The 19,991-nt window shown below is 42.6% G+C and overlaps 1 protein-coding gene across 1 annotated transcript in view; it reads right to left on the bottom strand.

The window, feature by feature from the left end:
• The window catches only part of LOC121168088 (collagen alpha-4(IV) chain-like), a 141,263-nt gene that overhangs the window by 111,098 nt on the left and 10,174 nt on the right, over nucleotides 1-19,991 (bottom strand). Inside the window, exons 2-3 of the mRNA XM_040997854.1 lie at nucleotides 11,365-11,443; nucleotides 292-447 (exon numbers count right to left, since the gene is read on the bottom strand). Of these exons, the coding sequence (XP_040853788.1) occupies nucleotides 292-447; nucleotides 11,365-11,443 (235 nt within the window). The remainder of the gene's footprint in view (nucleotides 1-291; nucleotides 448-11,364; nucleotides 11,444-19,991) is intronic.

The following is a 19,991-nucleotide window of genomic DNA, read 5'->3' as shown; positions in this document are numbered from 1 at the left end:
AGTGCTCATTGTATGTTGGAGAAAATAATAGGAACTGAAATGGGAGGGGTGCTGGTCAGACTCCAGGAAGGGAGAATTGATTACGAATGAAGGGAAAGCCAGAAAAACGAAGTGGAGAAAGAAGTTAAGACAGTCCCTCCTAAAGTACCTTCAAACACCAGGAGCGAGAGACCATTCAAACAGATGAATCCACTTTTGGCATGGCACAAAAAGGTATAAGGAGGACAACTCTAGTTGGAATCTGAATTAACATCAATTTGTTCTGAGAGGATGCCAGGAAAAGATTGGTACCTGGCTTAGTCAACAAGTGGGCTGGCAGCAGTGACTCAACATTGTCCCCTCTTCTCTCTTCATTTTCCTCATGTCCCCCTCTTCCACCTTCTCCGCTCACTTCTTTCTCTTCCTTTGCTTCTTTCTCCTCCTCTTCTCCATCACCATCATCCTCACCTCACCACGAGAAATGGCAACAGTCAGTATTCTCACAGAATGATACAGATGCTCTTCCATGTGCCGAGGATTTGCACAGGTCTTCATTCTTCAAAATAGCCCAGGGGGAGTAATGTGGTCATCCCCCTTTGACAAATGAGTCACACGGCCAGCATTGTGGCATATCCAATTAGGCCCGCAGTGCTGTGATCCCGTACACGTGCCAGTTAAAGCTCCGGCAGCTCTGCTTTGGCGCCAGCCCCCTGAGAACATGCCTGGGAAAGCAGGAAAGGAGAGCCTAAGTGCTCTGGCCCCTGTACTCCTGTGTTAGACCCCAAAGAGGCAGATAGAAGGTTGATCTCTTTTTGGCTATTCACAAAAGGAGCAGAAACTCCAATAAACCATGAGGCAAATTTCAAAGATAAAAACCTTAAGGAGAGAAAATCAAATGATTCCATATAGAAATATGAGACAAAATATGAGATGAAATGTCTAAATATTCATAAAATTTGGGCCCGATGCAGTAGCTTGGCAGCTAAAGTCCTCACCTTGCATGCACCAGAACCCCATATGGGTGCCGGTTCTAATCCTGGCAGCTGCACTTCCCACCCAGCTCCCTGCTTGTGGCCTGGGAAAGCAGTCTTGGGACCCTGCACCTGCATGGGAGACCCAGAAGAAGCTCCTGGTCCTTGGCTTCAGATCAGTGTAGCTCCAACCATTGCGGGCTCTTGGGGAATGAATCATTAGACAGAAGACCTTTCTCTCTGTCCTTTTATCTGGATATCTAAATTTGCAATAAAAATAAATATTTTTAAAGATTTGTAAAATTATTGCTTATAGGATTACTCAAAGAGTGAGATACCAATACATGAATTCGGAAAATCCATACATAATATGGCATAATATGGATGAAAAATTGCCCCACGAACTTGAGATATTGAAGAGAAGTAAAGCTGAAATATTAAAACTGAATATGAATATTAAAACTGAAAACCGCAATATGTCAAATGAGAAAGATAGTGAAAGCTTGAACACAGAAGACAGAAGTGAGACAGAAGAATTTCCAAGCTGCAAGACAAATTTTTGGAATTATCTGTCAGACAAAAATAAAAACAAAAAAGAAAAACTGAAAATGGTGTGAGATTTACGAGAGATTATCAGACAACCTAATATATATACTTGAGGAGTGCAAGAAGATTAGAAGACCAAGTAATCTCTCCAAATTTGGAGAAGGCGATATCTAGGTACAGGAAACGCATAGAACTTCCAGAAGACATGCAGAAAAGATCGCCACCATGTACATCTTACTTAGTCTTTGCGCAAGAAAACCCAAGGAAACGATTCTAAAACTGAAAGAAACACCAGGTTAACTTTAGAGAATCCCCAATTATAATGACAGCTGATTCCATATCAAAAACCTTATTAGCTATGGGAGGATGAAAAGACACTGTCCAAGTTCAAAAAAATATAAACTATTAAGCTGAAATCCTGTACGCTGAAAATCTCTGATTTGCAAAAGCAGGTGAACAAAGACCCTCCAAAACAAATTGAAGAGAATCACCGCCAATCCAGCCTTAAAAATGGCATGATATGCATATAAACACAGAATAATAGTCCACATTATGAAATAACATGACAGAAGAGAATGTCTAGATAAAAATATAAAGGAAGTCAAAATCAAACAGTGTTTATTTATGGGAAAAATCTGGTAGAGCCAAACCATTACTTATCAATAGTAACTTTGAAGGTAAATAGCCTAAATTGTTCAATTAAAAGACTAATTATGTATCAATTAAAGGATCCATGCACTAGGAAGGTGCAACTGTAGTAAGTGTTTATGCACTCAAGCACTTAGGGATTTAAAAAATGTTGATGGATTAAAAGGGAGACATGGACTGCAACGCAATAGCGAACGTGAGATTTCAACATCCCACTTTAATCAAGTCACAGATTGACAATAGACAAAAAGAAAATTAATGGAAAAAAGAACTAATATGTAATTACGGACCAGAGGGCCCTAATTGATATCCATAGATATCAACAAAAGAGTACACACTTCATAATCAGTGCATGAAAACATTTTTAAATGAACTAACGCGTACCTTTTCTGGCAACAATGTAATGAAGCTGGACATAGCAACATATGAAATTCTAGAAAATATTCAATCACATAGAAACTGAATAATATGCCCCAGTGGGTCCTAGAGACATCAAAACATGGCTAGAATGAATGGAGATGACACCACAACATATCAAAACTCCTGGGATACAGAAAATGCAATATTGAGAGAAGCTAATAGCAATTAGAGTCTGCATTAAGTTATAAACGCATCAAATAGAAGATCAAACAATGAAAGGAAGAGCTGCTTTTTTTTTCATTTTGGAAAAAATAAAGTTGCTACATCATTGGCCCAACTCACAAAAAAAGAGGAAGAAAACACAAAATTAATGAAATCAGAGATAACAAAAGATAGACATCACAGAAATAAAAAGAACCATCAGGAATTACTTTATTTATTTATTTTTTCTTTTTAGAAGTGATTTTATTTTTTTTTTAGATTTATTTTTATTATTTTGTTATTGGAAAGGCGGATGAACAGAGAGGAGAGACAGAGAGGAAGATCTTCCGTCCGATGATTCACTCCCCAAGTGAGCGCAACGGGTCGATACTATGCCAATCCGAAGCCAGGAGCCTCTTCCGGGTCTCCCATGCAGGTGCAGGTTCCCAAAGCTTTGGGCCGTCCTCGACTGCTTTCCCAGGCCACAAGCAGGGAGCTGGAAGGGAAGCGGGGCTGCCGGGATTAGAACCAGCGCCCATATGGGATCCCGGGCGTGCAAGGCGAGGACCTTTAACCACTTGCGCCACCGCGCCGGGCCCTCAGGAATTACTTTAAACAGTTGTATGCCAACAGGTTGGAAAATCTAAAACATGCAGATTTCATACATATACAATTAAAATTGCACCTGAAGTCACAGAGAACCTAAATGAACTGATCACCAAATGGAGACTGAATCGGTAATAAACACACTCCCAACGGAGAAAATCTCAGGACTGGAAGGCTTCACTGCTGAATCCTACCAAGACTTCTACCAAGAACTAATTCCAATTCTCAGACTATTCCAAAAGATCGAAAGGAAGGAGTTATCTAAAATTTCTATGAAGCAAATATCACCTGAAGTAAATATCACCTTAATTCCAAAGCCATGAAAAATATTCAACAAAGAGCTACAAAAGATTTGAACACGTTAGAATGAAGATAACCGAGGATGTGAAAGATTTCTGCAATGAAAATTACAAAACATTAAAGGATGAAGCAAAATACACAGAAGGAAGACTTTGGGAGAGAAAATACCATCCTAACATGTAAACTGCCAAAGCCAACTATGCATTCAATGTGATCACAATCAAAACCAATATTTTTCTCAGATACAGAAAAGTGATGCTAAAATTCGTATGGAAACATCAGAGATCTTGAATAGCTAAAGCAACCAAGCCAGAGGCATGACAATATCAGATTTGGGGACATACTGTATGTCCTGGGGCCTGGCACTGTGGCTCAGTGCAGCACACTGCCTGCAAGTGCTGGCATCCCAAATGGGCACTGGTTCACGTTCCGGCTGCTCTACTTCCCATCCAGCTCCCAGATCTATACAAACTGATGACTGGAAAACAAGATGTACACAACATGGAATACTACTCAGCCAACAAAAGGATTAAATATCATCTCTTGCAACAAAATGGATACAAGCGGAAACTATTGCACTTAATAAAGTAAGCCAGTCACAAAGAGACAAGCACATTTTCTGCACTGATCTGTATGTAGTAACTAATACTTGTTATCTGTTGAATTCTTCATTTAATGAAATGTTAAACCTATGACTGTGCAGTAAACTAATAGTATGTCATGGCAAAGAGTTGAAAACAAGCAAGGAAAAGAAACATTGTGAGACAGATAGATGGGGACCTGGGCAGGAGGTAGGATGAAGTGATAAGTGCCATTATTTTCCAAAATATGTATTGTGGAGTACAGAGTTTTGTTCACATTATGTAATTAAAAAAAACTTGCATACCAATTTAGAAGACAAGTCAATATAGAAGATAGCCAATAAAATCTATCTATACATAAATGCAAATTACCTAGAATATCTTAAACACTTTTTTGAAGAATTACTTATTTTTATTGGAAAATAAGATTTACAGAGAGGAGGGACAAACAGATTTTCCATCCACTGACTCACTCCCCAAGTGGCCTCAGTGTCTGGAGCTGAGTTGATCTGAAGTCAGGAGTGTCCTCCGCATCTCCCACGCCAGTGCAGGGCTCCAAGGTCAACTAAGGAGCAGCTGGAATACAAGTCGGCACCTAGATGGGATCCCAGTGCATGCAAGGCAAGGCTACTGCATCGAACCCTAAACAATTTTTATAAAGAGGGAAATCAATAGGGGGAGGGGACTTGGAGTGGGAAGAGGGAAAAATCCCAGAGCCTATCAAGCCGTATCATAAAATTAATTAATTTTAAAAGAGAATTGAAAATTTTGCAACATTCTTGCAGTAAATTAATAGTAATAAAGGTCATGTGTTATTGATTAAATAAAAGACATGTAGATGAGAGGAACAAAGACCAAAGCATAGACGCTTGGTTTCCTGCAATACCAAGGCAACGTAATGGAGGCAGAAGCCTTTTTGAGAAGCAATACTAAAGCAAATGGATGTACAAATGAAAACTAAAAAAGTTGATTCCTTATCTCACACCATACTCTGAAATGTAGAAATCATTTAAGTTAAAGGAAAAAAATTGAGTAAAGAAGAAAACATAGAAGAAAAGCTCTACAACTTAGGCATAAGTCTGTAATTCCCTGGTTTAAAAAAAGCATAAACAATAACAATTTCAAAATGGAATTTATCAAAGTGAAAACTTCACTTTCCCACAAATACCAACACAAAGGTGTAAAGAAACCCAGAGGACTGGGGAAAATACAACACTCAATATTAATGACCATCTTGTACATAGATTATATAAATAACTCTAACTCAGAAACAAGAGGACAGAGAGCCAAAATTTTTAAATGGGAAAAAGATTTGAACAAGCACTTCACAGAAGTAGCTATACGGATGGTCAATAAGATCATGAAGAAACGTTCAACATCATTAGTTAATAACTAATAGGATATTACATAAAACCATTAAATGAGACCTTTCTGGTCAGGTGCACCTCGACTCTTGGCGGATCCAGGACAGGTAATCCCCTGAGCATGGTCCCTGTGTACTGCTGAGATGGAACAATGGCGATAGCAATGTTGTTTCTGGTTTGTGTGCTGTCAGGAATTCCAGGAGAGGTGAGGTCTCGCTACTCTAGGACCCAATATTTTCACCCCTAGGAATGTGCTCAAGAGAAATGAATGCATGTCAAAAACATATACAGAAATACTCATCGCCAAACAATAATAAATCAATTATTCAGCAACAGGTAAATGGTTATAAAAGCAAGTAGATGATACCACACGGTGAGTACTACCCAACACTAGAAAGAGACAAACTGCCTAATAAATACAATATAGATGGATTAGAGTAGCATCATACTGAACCAAAGCAGCCAAACATAAAAGGGCACACACAATAAGAGTCTATTTATATAAAATTCTAGAAAACTAACATAATAAAATATAGCATACTGTCTGTGATGAACAGTAACCAGTCAGTGATTTCCTGGAGTTTGTGGGTAACTGCAAAGGATCAGGAGGACTCTGGGGGATGGGCAGAAAGCTCAGTAGCTGGCTTGAGGTTTTGATTTTGTGAACATTCACCACCCAATTTGGGCTTGCTTTCCAGATATGGAGTAAGTTTCATTTGCTTGCCCATTATGAAACGAAGCATGACCATGTTACTGGTTTGGTAATGAGATGGGAGTGAAGGAGTCACACGCAGGTGGAGTTTTTTAAGCCAGTTGTTGATTTGGCACAATCCATTCCCTTTCTTAGTCTATCAGAGCAAAACACAAGAGGGGATCCCAGGAAGTCAGTAGCTATGACAAGCAGAGTCACCGCCCACTTCCCCAGCTGGTGTAATCAACAGGTAGCACAAATGAAGGGAACATTAGCAGCCATTAGATTTTGGGAAAAGTAATTTATTACTGTCACCAAAGTAACCTATTCTTACTGACACCGTGTGCTATTTTAAATAATAACTGATCCTAATGTAAGAGTTTTTCCAAGGAAAGAAGCTGCAGGAGGGGAAACTAGGTAGAAGCTGTGTGGAGCCCACAGATCTGTAGATGCAAGCAACAGAGCAGGAACCGCAGGCTTGAAAAAGCAATGGAGGAATCCAGAGACATGTTGGCAAGAATCAACAAAAGCTGGTCCTGACATCAATATATTCTGAAAGCACCCAAGCGTCTAATTGTTTCAGAAGTGTTGAAAGGAGAAAGTTTGTGAAAGAACAATGACTCAAGAAGAAAACGACAGTAGAACACAAGATGAGAGAACGAGGTACACACTGCCGGGAGCTCCTCTCATGCAGAGCAGAGATAGGCCCTTCCACAGGGCAGTCGCAGGAGGATCACAAAACAACTGAATGTGAACAGGGTGAGTTTGATACAGAGTTGTTCAAATCACTCACTCGTTCATTTACTAGACACTACCAACCTCATTTGCTTATCTATTCAATAATTATAAAGAACACAAAAGCCTCATGTCCTTCAATAGGATTTACATTGAAATACATCAAAACAAACAACATATTTAAACATCTTGCAGAAAAACATATCTTAAAAGGAGTATAAAAATGTTTATCAAAGGCATGGTCAGTTAGGTCAGAACCCATATCAAAGCCAAAACAGAGGCTAGCATATCCAGATGTGAGGATACAATGCAGTATGCATCTCTACTTCCAGACCAAAGATAGACTCCCGATGAAACTGTTTACTATATCTTGACAATAGGATGCTGGACTCTGCCAATTTCCATGCCTGCAATAATAGACATATGACTGTGTTTCATGAACTATACTATAGTAATGATATAGGGGAAGTCAGTGAGAGGGGAGGGAAATGGGGAAGGATAAGGGACATCCCAGGGCCTACGGAACTGTATCATAAAGTGATGATAATGAGAAGTAAAATAATAATAAAAAAATTAAAAGGTCACAAGTAGAGGTGTTTATATTGTTTAAATGTACAAAAGGAATGGCCAACTCTCCTTTTTCTGTTTCATATTTAAAGCCCAACTGTAGGGGAAAAAATGTCTAGGAGTGTGTTTTTAAGATGCTATGGGAGGGGCTTGAGATGGCTCAGTAAATAAATCTTCCGTCTGCAAGTATTGACACCCCAAATGGCACCAGTTTATATCCCATTTGCTTCTTCTACTTCTCATCCGGCTTGTTTGTGGCCTGGGAAAGCAGTGGAGTAGAAGATGGCCCAAAGCCTTAGAATGCTGTACTGCATGGGAAGCCTGCAGGAGGGACCTGACTTGGGACCAGTATCAGCCATTGCAGCCATTTGAGGAATGAACCAATAGATGGAAGATCTTTCTCTGCCTCTCCTTCTCAGTGTAAAATCTACCTTTCCAATAAAAATAAATAAGTCTTTTTTAAAAACATGTCACTGGGAGGATATGTGTGTGTACACACACGTATATACAATTTTATAGATATATGTAACTACATAATTTTATATATGTATGTTTGTAATGTAAAATCTAGAGAAAATGCTGCCTGGTGAGAACATCACAGTCCCAAAAGAATGTGGATGTGTGGTATGGAATGATGACCAAGTCTGGCTTTTACACAAGTCACTTCCAAGAGTTTCATGTGTGTAAGTCTCCTGGCAATCTTGGCAAATGTTGGCTCCAGTTCAGCTGGTCTGGATGGGGCCTGATTTCAACAAGCTCCATAGGACATTAGTGTTATTGGAGCCAGGTTGCAAAGTCAAGGTCCTATCGTTCGGAGAATGTCAAGGCAGATAATGAGCTGTGTTTGACTCTTGCCCCGTTAATACTGAGCTCCAAAAAATCCATCTCTACCCTGTGTCATCATGTCTCAATATATCCACCTGTTTTCTTTATGTACCAAAAGAATTCAATTCAAAAATGCCATTGTTATGTGAAGACCCCAGCAGAAGAGCTTTGAGAGGGACTATGAGAACCCTAAAGCTGTCTGTAGGGAGTCATGCCGATCATGATATTCCAGAATGGGCAACTTCAGCCCAGACACATTGGGTCACATTCATCAGTACGGAAAGGCTCCAGCTCAACTCCAGGGAATGAATTCTTAGCTGTTGTTTCCTCCACTCTGTGCTGACATCTTTGGTTTCTCTCCTGCCTTGATACTTACTGCCTGAGCAATGACCTGCAGGTGGCTTTTGCCTCCCATTCCAAAGTTGAGAAAGCCAAGTCGAGGGGTCAGCACTGTTACACAGTAGGCTAAGCCTCTGTCTGCAGGGGAGGCATCCTGTATGAACACAGTTTCTGTCCCGGATGCTGCACTTCCAATCCAGCTCCCTGCTCATGGTCTAGGAGAGCAGTGAAGAATGGCTCAAGTCCTTGGGGCCTTGCATCTTCATGAAAAATCTGAAAGAAGATCCTAGATACTGGGTTCAGATCTAGCTAGCTCCAGGCATTGCAGCAATTTGAGGGGTAAACCATCAGATGGAAGATTCTCTCTCGGTAACTCTGCCTTTCAAATAAAAATGAAATAAATCTTTTTTTAAAAAGTCTGATCTTTTATTATAAAGATACTTTGGTTTCAGGAAAAGCAAAAAGCAAAAGAGTGTTTAAAATTAGTATCAACAGGGCTCTCTGTCAGGAGTTAATGTAAATTCAAAGATTATTGTATGACTTTGAAAATCCTCTCATCAGTAGAACATTTGCTTTCCTAATGCCTAAGCGTAGCAGACGATTCCCTAAAAATCTTCCCTATTAATGTAGTTTCCCAATTAATGCTCCCAAACATCTGTGATCCAGGAACAAATTCCAGAATGTTTCTAAATCCTAAAATCTTTACTGTATGCAGTTATATTTCTAGGAAGATACACTAATTTGATGCAGTTATCCAATACGTGCATATAACTTCAATCATTGCTACACTTGGAACCCTCCAGAAAACTTAAAAACAGCATCACCACTACACAACCTGACAGAATTGACCTGGGGTGGACTGGCAATCAGGATACTTAAAGGATCCCATGGAGATTTACTGCACTGCCACAGTTGGCAATTGAGCCTAGAAGACAGGAAGAAATTGGCACCATGGCTCAATAGGCTCATCCTCTACTATGTGGCACCAGCACCCCAAATGGATGCTGGTTCATCTCCCAGCTCCTCCACATCCCATCCAGTTCTCTGGTAATGGCTTGGGAAAGCAGTGGAAGATGGCCTAAAGCTTTGGGACATCACCCCAGTGGGGAGACCCAAAAGAGACTCCTGGCTTGTTGTTCTGGACAGGCCCAACCCTGGCCACTGTGACCATTTGGGAAGTGATCCAGTGGATGAATATATTTCTCTCTGTCTTTTCTTTATCTCCATAAATCTGCCTTTCCAATGCAAAAAGATTTTTAAACGAGAGAACAAAGGGGAGTCAACTTTTACACTTAACAAGCCATAAAAGCAGCTCCAAGAACACAATGTGGTAGCTTACTGGCTGAAATCCTCGCCTTGCATACACCGGGATCCCATATGGGTGCCGGTTCTAATCCTGGCAGCTCTGTTTCCCATCCAGCTCTCTGCTTGTGGCCTGGGAAAGCAGTCAAAGATGGTCCAAGGCTTTTGGACCCTGTACCTGCGCGGGAGACCCAGAAGATGCTCCTGGCTCCTGGCTTTGGATTGGTGCAGCTCTGGCCATTGCAACCTCCTCTCCATATATCTGACTTTCCAATAAAAATAAAATAAATCTTTAGACAACAACAAGCAGCTCCAACTTACTACTACACTTTGGTTCTAATCGCAAGCAGGCGGTTCCATACAACCAAAGTTGGACCTGATTGTTTGCTTCATACATGGTGTTGTATAGTCCACTACAGGCATCAGAAAACTAGGTCACGCCTATGTCCCCAGCCAGATGCTCAATGTCAGGTGGTCTGTGAACTTGAATGGGGGAAAAATTGACATCCATATTTTCATTCACTGTTCACAAAAGTCCAGCTCTTTCTTCATGTTTGAGAATAAGTCAATGGGCTACAATAGCATCAGCAGTTCTTCCGAGTTGCAGCCACTAGAATTCTTCAGGCTGCACTCCAGTTTAAGGAGCTATCTCAAAGCAACATTGGCAGTGCTTATTTTTTTGTTATTGTAGTTTAGGAGATCTGCCATTAGCTAGCTATTGAACGCACTAACAAGGATTTACTGATGTTCCCACGTCCCGCCTTTAATACTCTGCACGAGAACTGTATTCCAGTTCCGTCGATTCTGACTTACTTGCATTCTATGCATGTAGCATTACTCCACGATGTCTAAGTGCTTCGGAGGGTCCAACGTGGACCCTGAGGCTAGAAAGAGCAGGTGCCCTGCTGGAAATCTATGCTCTGGCAGGCCAGAGGATGCTCATTTATGTCCAAGGCAAGGAAGGAGTCACACTGGACCAGAGCCGGTCTCGTTTTCCTTGTGTTTCCGCAGATAAGATTCAACCTGGAAAGCTAATTAAGCCCGGTGGAGAATAGGATGCGCTTTCTCTTTCCCTCTCGACTGCTTCCTGCCCTTGGCATTTTGTAGTGGCCCAACTGCCAGACTGGTAACTTGAGCCCGTAAACTAATCAAACACACAGTGCCCTAGTTCAAGCCCAGGCAGACAAGCCTGGGAGCCAGACAAGCTCTCCTCTGATGACCCCTGCCCCTCCTGCCAACGCTTAGATGTGGCACTTCCTCCATTGCCCACCCCTACTGGGCATGGGCCCCAGGCCAGTGATTGCCTTACCTCTAAGAGGGCGCCCCAGCTCTGCAGCGCGGACACGTACCTCTGGACTCTGCCTCCTCACCGAGGTCCACCTGCGACCTAGCTGCCTCTTCACTGCGCTCTCGGGCAAAGTCTGGCAACTACAGATTGGAGAAGGGGAAAGCAGTTGGCTGTGCGGCCGCAGGAGCTGGAGCGGGCCTCCGGAGGAGCGCAGACGCCCAACGCCTCTAGCTTATTCTGGGCTGGGCCGCAGGCCACTCCCTCCACCCTGCGCAGCCACCTCCCCACCGCACCCCCGCCCCCAGATTCCTCACCTCCTACCCGCACAGTCCCCCCGACCCGGCCTGGGTTTTGGGCGCGTCGCTTCCTTAACCCCTTACCTCGGATCCACGCCCACCTGCTCTGCAGGCGCCCAATACTTCTCCCTCCTGGGCTTGATGCCCAGTGGAAGGGACAGTGCCTGGTGTATTCGGAGGGAGGGGGGACGAGGGCGGGACCTGAGCCACTTCTTCCCTCCGCAGGAACCACAACCAAAACCCTGGGTGGGGAGGGACAGAACGCGGGGCTGAGCACTACAAAACCCAGTCGGCGAGCTGGCCAGGTGAACTTCACAGCCGGGGGATCCCCACCCCGCACTGGGCGGGGGACCCGGTGGCCCCAGAGCTTGTGGGTGCCCGACACGCAGGCACCCACCATGAGCTCCGGGACAGTGCCCTGGTCGCTGGCGCTTCTGCTACGGCTCCTGCTGCTGCTGCTTCTGGTTGCTACGCCCGCGGTAGCCAAGGTGAGTGCGGGGCTGTGAAATCCTGTCCGGGCGTCTGAGACCCAAGCCGTCCCCATCCATGGATGCTGTTCTGGAGCCGCAACCCGGGCAGGGGGGTCCACGGAAGTCTGGGGAACTGCACCGGCAGTGGAAGGGAGTGAACTGGGATGCCGGAGGAACAGGTGGACCACGCCGGGCTGGAGGAAGAGGCAAGGAGGGGGTTGTCCAGTTTCCCAGGAGGAAGCGATGGGAGGAAATAGGGTCTGAAGCCAGTAAATAAATGGACAATCGCCAGGGACGATATTTGAGAACACCGGACACGGGGATGCACGCGGTCGAGTTGGCCAGCCCTGGCTGAGGACTGGTGAGGGAAGCCGGTGGACGGTGGACGTTCCAGCCCTGGTCTCAGGTTGTAAACCCCAGGCTGAGCTCTGACCTCCTGGAGGCTCAATTTACTCTTGTCAAAATTTGACCTTCAGTGCTCCCTGGGTGTTACTGGAAAAAGCAAAGGCTGTCAGTAAAGAAGTAGAATTAATGTGGAAATAAGTTGAGCGATCTGATCTATCACTTTGAATTGTCTTGTGCTTAGAATTTCTGTGAAGCTATTTAAATCCACCCCATATTTTTTCCTGAAAACTATTAGGCCGCCTAGAGGTGGGGACTTGATTTTCACAGGGGAAGACGAAATGACCCCATGTAATAGTAAGTTTCATTTCCAGGGAGAAACTGCAGTTTTGCAAACTTCATAATTGAGGCTATGATTAGAAAGGAGTAACTAGAAATATTTGTCAACATGAGAATTTTAGAATTTAGGGCCATAGGTAATCCAAATGCCTTCTATTCAACTTTTAACTAATTAGTTTCTATTTTATTTTCTAAGATTTATTTGGAAAGACAGGGAGTTTTCATGTACTGATTCATCTCCTAGATGGCCCAGCGGCCAGAGCTGGGTGTAGTCAGAAGCTTCATCCTGGCCTTGCACAGGAGTGACAAGGGCTTGAACATAGGAGTCATGTTTCGCTGCTTTTCCCGGGCCATCGGCAGCGAGCTGGATGGACCATGCAGCAGCGAGAACATGAGCCAGCACTCTAATGGGATTCTGGCATCTCAGGTGTTGCTCTACTCACTGTGCCCAGTACAGGCCCTCTGTTTAAGTTTAAATGAGAGAATTGCAGACATCGCAGAAGCTAAAACCCTCTCACTGACCACCCCATCCTTCTTTCTCAAATCCTCCTATTCTCTTCACTTGCATGCATCTTTCCATTTTCTCTATATTTTTATACACATATGGATCCCCAACTACATGTTTTTATTTATGCTCTTTCACGTAAGTGAGACTGTGCTCTATGTACCTGTGTGGTACATATATATGTAAGTACATATCCTTTTAGAACCTACAGGTCTGTCCGTGTCAGCATGACCATGAACGATCCCCCTATTGATTTTGTATTTAGGTTGCCTGTTGTCTCACATTCTAACGGATGTTGTAGTCTCTGTAATTCTTGGGTTAGCTGTTTCTAACAAAAGTGTACTTTGGAAAGACTGTGAATGTCCAGTCCAAGCAGCTCAAGACATCTAGGCATCATGGGTAGAGTTTAGCCAAGTCACTTGCTCTAACCAGCAACCAATAAACCAAAATGCAGAAGACCTGAAGGAGGTATGTGTTGGGAGGAGACCGAAGCGAGAGTGCCAGAGCAGGGTTTCCACATCTCTGACTCACAGGAGAATGATTGGGAAAGGGGTGGGGAATTATACCTAGGTGAGGATCTGCCTGGAAAAGCAATGCTCCATGAGCCCACACATCTCTAAATATGCCATTTTCAATTCAATTCTTGTGTTCTCTTATGATTTTTTACATGTTACTTTCTGATTTGATTGGCTAAATCTTGGCAACTTCCTGATATTATAATCCTTTATATTGTTGTTACTGCCACTTGAAATCGCTTTTTATTGAAAGTTTTAAGGGTTGCAATGTCCATTGTACCTGCTGAATTAAGTAAAGACTATGTCATTAAAGCCATGAAATGTACCTTCATCTTATACAGGGAAGTAATGACAAATTAACTGAGAATTGTGTGAGCCAAAATCACACCCTCCACAGAATCTCTCTGCTCCTATGCAAGACTGCCCTGAGCCTTGAGCTTTCTTAACTGTGAAATGGGGAGCTGAAATGCCTACGGAGGCCGGCGGGTGAGGCAAAGCACCTGTGGATCAGTGGGATTCTGAAACTTTCAGGGCCAGCTGCTGGTGGGCACTCTAGAATAAAGGCTCGTTTATTCCAGAAGCATCTAGCAAAGAGGCTGGGAGTCTGGTTTTTATTAAGAACCTCTAGGTTCTATAGATGAGCAATGAAGTCAAAACTTCAAACAAGGCATCAGTGAGAGACACTTTTAACTTTTAGGCCGTTACTTGTAGACTCTGTGCTTCTCTGGTTAAGGATATATTTTGCAAATAACCCAGAATGGAGAGTTTGCAGTGATGCTTACCCTTCGCAGGGAGTTGAGGCAGGGTAGATCTGTCTGCCCACACAGCCTGCGGGGCAAAGCCACCTGTGCTGAAATCTCTCAGCCACTTTGTCCTCTATCTGACTGGGCAGTGCTTCCTGAGGCTTCAAAGCTGTTCTAGCTGCAAAGTAGCTAGGTTTAGGGAGAACGTTGTCTCATCAGAGTTCATGTCTAGATTTATAAATTAACTGGAATTAGGAAATATTTCAAACAGCCAAAAAAATAATATGAAAGATCCTGATTGAAAGATCCTGATTCACCTGTCCCTGAGATTGTGCAAATGTTAATGAGCTTTGAACTGCTCTCAAATCTGATTCTTTTCAGGAAAAAGATATATGAATACAAGAAGTCAAATATATTCTTTGTGACTTTCCGAGCAACACCTGTGTGTCGTCCCTGTACAAGCTGTTGTGTATTTATGTGTGTTTGCCTGTGTGTGTCTGTGGGTATAAAGCCCATATCAAACAAACATGATTCTTTTGTTGTCTTTCAGATGTGGTAAATGGACACTATCCCTACCTATTGAAGCTGCTTTTTTTAATCACACAACACTGTGGTCTTGGATTTTATCCATTTGGGCGCTATATAGACATGATTTGTTTCTGGCAATAACTGTTGCATGATAGCCAGACATACATCACAGGTCATTTTTCCATCCCCTAAAGAAGGTTAACCTTTATTTTAATTTTGCCCAGTTGCAATGCGTGTCTGAGTGTGTATGAGTGTAACAAGTAGAATTTGGTGGTTCCTATTTTTAATTTATTAGGGCTTGTCAAATTGTCCTATAGTGTAGAGCCAACAATAAACCAGGACAGCTACTTCTGGACATTCTTGGCAAAGCTCCACCTGGTTAGATGGCAATGGCTGTGAAGTGACATCTTATTTTGACTTGTGAGTGTGTGAACCTTTCCATATTTTAATTGGCCATTTGCATTTTCCTCAGTGTGAATTGCAAGTACAACTTTCTGCCTGCTTAGCTATTAGGGATTTAATTACTTCAGCTGCTATTAGAAGTTATTAGCATATTGAGATTTTTGTTAGATTGTAACAAATATTTTGTGCAAATCTTTGATATATCTTTTTATTTAATCATTGACATGATAATATCAAGCACTTTTTTCAGTATAATCTCTATTCATCTTTCTTTGTTTTATCTGTTCAAGAGATCCTCTCCTTTTGCATTATATATATATAAAAAGTTTTACAGCTTAAATTTCAAGTCCTTTGACCTTGGAAGAATTTTCTATTCATGGCACCTGGTTTTGTCATTTTGCGTGTAGATAAGAAGCCCCACTGTCACTTAGCAAACTGCGCACTGTTCACACAGTTCTGCAAACAGAAACGCTGCTCTCTGTCCTTGTCAGCAGTACATTTCTTCTCTTTATAAATTACTCAGACTTGGGTCTTAGAGTAGCCTGGAAAAGACTAAAGTGGAACCAACTATGCTTCCTTCCATGCTCCACATCAACCTCCTTTATCCCCTCCACTGCTCATTTTCTCCAAACACTGCATGTCTGTTTGATGAGGCTGGGGTCAAAATCAACAAAGCCAACCAGCTCCATCCCAAAGACCAAACTAAGTGTCACCTTTCTTGAGTATCCCTGAGGTTGAAGTAGCTTTTTCCATGCGTGAACCCAGAAAACATTTTTGAATTACATGAGATCTGTCACTGGTTTCCTTATAAAATGTCTGTGTTTTAAGTAATACTGCAATCTTAAATGCCCCAGTGTTAATTAAGAGTAACTTCATTAAATGCAGCAATGTATCTGAGCACTGAAACCTGGGAGGTGTGACTCCGACGACAGCACTGTGTGACCCGGGAAGGTCCCTCCGTCCTTGGTCTGTATGAACTTGGCCATGTTTGTGCTGTGGCCTTCAGGCTGTGCACATACAGTTTGAGACTTTCCAAGATCGGTGAAAACATGGGTCTCACAGCAGTGTTGTTCCACAAAGTTGACATCTGGCCTTAGTCTAAACTCCCTAATCATAACAGATTTTCACTGTAGGTCATTATTTCACCTCTGCTTGGGGAAATGAGCAAACCAGGATTACGTCATTTTCTTAACCAAACAGGGTTTTTCTTATCAGCCTTATCACCAACACCCAGAACAGTTACTTGGTCTCTCTCAGTTGTCTTCATCTCTGAAAACCTGGACAACTGGAAGGTATGTGATGGGAAGGTGACCTCCTGACTGTCCTCATTGTACAGATACAACTGACACACGAGGGCCTGAATATACCTGAGACACACACACACACACACACCATGATTATATGGTTGCCAAAACCTCGAGTGATGAAATTTGGTCCTAAATAATTAATGAGTATTAAGTACAAAACCACAATTACACTTTTTTAGAATTTGCTGAGAGTATTTGTCTTGGCTATAGCTGCTATAGAGAAATGCGAAGTTCGGGATACTTGGAAGTTTGGGAGCTGGCATGGTAGGATGTCAGTCAAGGTCATCTTTGAAGGCTGCACACTGGTGCCTGCTCAGTCTATCGCCCAAGGCAGAGCAAGGAAGCACCTGCTCTTGGTCTTTTCTTACAAGTAAACTAATCCTGCCTGGATTTTTCATGAGGTATTTCCTCTAGACACCTTATCTCCAAATCCTATCATATTGGGAATTGAAGCTTCCACGTATAAATGGGGCTGTACAAACATTAGTCTGTGACATTCTGCCCTTGTGTTAAGGCGTTTTACGAAGAGAGTTGAGAAGCCCTCTGACCAAGGAAGTGAGATAGATCAAAGCTACCAAATGAAGTGGGTGGAGTTTGGTGGGTAGTTGTCTGTCTGACAATCATTGTGTATAATTTTAGCAGGAACATAACTTCTATAATAAAAATATCATAGTTACACATCAGTGAGAATTAGGATTTGCTAACAAAGCTCTCTTACTATAACAGGAAACTCTTTGCTCTTAGCAGAAAGCATTGAAAAGAAGCTTGATTTTATGGTGACACAACTAGTTGAATTAGGATAGGAAGCTCTTCTTCCGGCTCAGTTTCTCTCACAAGAGGTTCTCTCTGCCACTTGTAAGGGGCCATTCCATTCCTCCTGGAGTTACTCCTGCAACTCCTGATGAACACCGCTGACCTGAGGTATATTTCCTAGTTAAAGCTAAATTAAATTTTACGGGTTTTATAATTTTCTACTTTACAGACTTTAGAACTTTTAGTATATACATCTCTAGGTTTATAAATATTATGCAAGCCTTCACAATGCACCATATGTATACTTTTAAATTTCCACTAACTACATTTGAAAGTTGACAAAGGTGAAATTAATCTTAATGTATCTCATTTATCTCAGTAATCCAGAGTATGTGTGAATAATTCTCACCGAAAAACTTCATAAACTAACATTTTACTGCCTTCTTTACGCTGAGTCTTTAGGATCTGTGTTTTACACTTCTAGCATATCTTAATTTGAGTGAGCAATGGTTTTAATTGTCACATGGGGTCACTGTCCTATTAATCATAGTTCTTTACAAACGGCATGAAGATAAAGGTGCTATGAGGTACAAGGCCATAGCTGTGAGTGGAACACACTCTGATCATCTGTCACAAGAAATAAAGTTTTCAGGATGACTAAAGTTTAAGGCACAAGTTGTGCCTAAATATCTCTGCAATTTTTTTTCCAGAAATTTGAAACGGTCAGCCTGGGCTGCAGTGTTTAGAGCTCCACTGGAATTGTATCTTATCAGAAGATGAGTATTTGATGCATTTGAAGAAAAAAAAATTACATGAAAACAGTAAATACCTGGAGAAAAGGCTAGGTCCGGGCAGGCACCAGGTTTAGAGTTACCTTGAACAAATTAGTGTTAAACAGGTCTGTTTCCTTATCTGAAAATGGTGACAATACACTGAAGTTGATAAGGCACTCAGCACAATGCGTGGTGCGGAGGAACTCGCCAGCTTTTACGTGTCAGCTACAGCTATGCTGTTTTCATTATTGAAAGGCAGAAGGAGAGGTTGGGACAGGAGCTGTAGGCCTTGGCTAGGTGAAGCAGAGCACCTACGAGCCCAGCCCTGATGAAGTAGAAGACAGACCTCAGAGCAGGGAGCAGAGGTTCCAGTGGCAGGACAGGTGGGCAAGGAAGCCCTTCTGAATGGGCACACAGACTAATGCAGGACACAGAGCCAGCCAGCCCTAGGAAATGCACCCTGAACTGGTCCAGGCCAGCGACTCTCCCAGGTGGAAAATGGGCAGGACACTTACATTTGTGTCACCCTTGGTTGCCAAGAGTAAAAGCAAGACCCAGGGAAATCTGTAGGGGAAAAAAAAGGAAACACTTTACACCTGACCTGACCTTATTCACCCACAAGCACACTCCTGTAGGGATCCGCTCACTGCTTTGTCTTTACAGAGGTACAGTGGATGATGAGAAGGGAGTTATGTTGCCACAGACAGTGCAGGTTCATCACAATCATGCTACTTTAAGGTTGGAAATATTTGCTAGATGGAATGGAAAGTATCCACAGCCATGTATGCTCTAGATGATAATTTTAATGTTTACGCTAAAACCAATTTCTTAAGAGAGATGGTGCATTGCATTAGCCATGAATTCACACTGTAGCTTGGGCATGAGTCCACACGCACAGCAGTGCGATAAAAATATCCTTTTCCATCATTGTTCATGTTGCTGTGTTTCTGTCTTTCTCTCCCTGCTCTCTTTGGGTTGAGTCTGTAGTCGCCCAGTGTGGCTGTAAGGCCCAGGGCAGGAATGAGCAGCAGAGCCACAAAGCTCTTATCCTGGCTGATGGGGCCTCAGGATCTGAGAGCTATAAGTATGGGGAACTGAAGTGCTGGTAAGGACCTGCAGGAGGTGGAGAGCTCCTTAGGAGAGGAGAGGAGGTGAGGCGGCCCAGGTCAGCAGAGCAGGTTCAACCTGCCTCCACTAAGAGAGCCAGTGTGGTTCACTTGGTACAGATGAATGGATATACAGGTGAAAAGTCCAGGTCATCTCCAATGCTCTTCACATGCATCCAGTCACCAAAAACATTTCCATATATCACAGCAGGTATTATGCAAAGAAACTTAAAGTATTATGGGCACAGCAGTTTGGTACAAGGATTAAGACACTCCTTGGGAGTCCCAAATGCCATATCAGAGTGCCTAGGTTCAAGTGCCAGCTCTGCTTCACAGTCCAGCTTCATGCTAACTTGCATCTTGGAGGCAACAGATAATGGCTCAAGTACCTGGGTCCCCGCCGCCTGTGTAAGAAGCCCAGAGTAACTTCTGGGCTCCTGGCGTTGGCTTGGCCCAGCCATATTGTTGCAACACTTAAATAGATCTCTTCCATGTACTAGTTCACTTCTATCTACTCCTGTGTGTGTGTGTGCCTTTGAAATAAATATAGATGACAATTTTAAAGTATAGTTGTTTTAAAAGGTCATGAAGAATGTTTTTCCATAAGCT

Source organism: Ochotona curzoniae, unplaced genomic scaffold (genome assembly GCF_017591425.1).
Source record: "Ochotona curzoniae isolate NIBS_2020 unplaced genomic scaffold, NIBS_Ocur_1.0 patch53, whole genome shotgun sequence".
In the NCBI taxonomy this organism is placed as follows: domain Eukaryota; kingdom Metazoa; phylum Chordata; class Mammalia; order Lagomorpha; family Ochotonidae; genus Ochotona; species Ochotona curzoniae.
The sequence above is the reverse complement of the archived record's forward strand: the minus strand, read 5'-3'. Positions and strand labels throughout refer to the sequence as shown.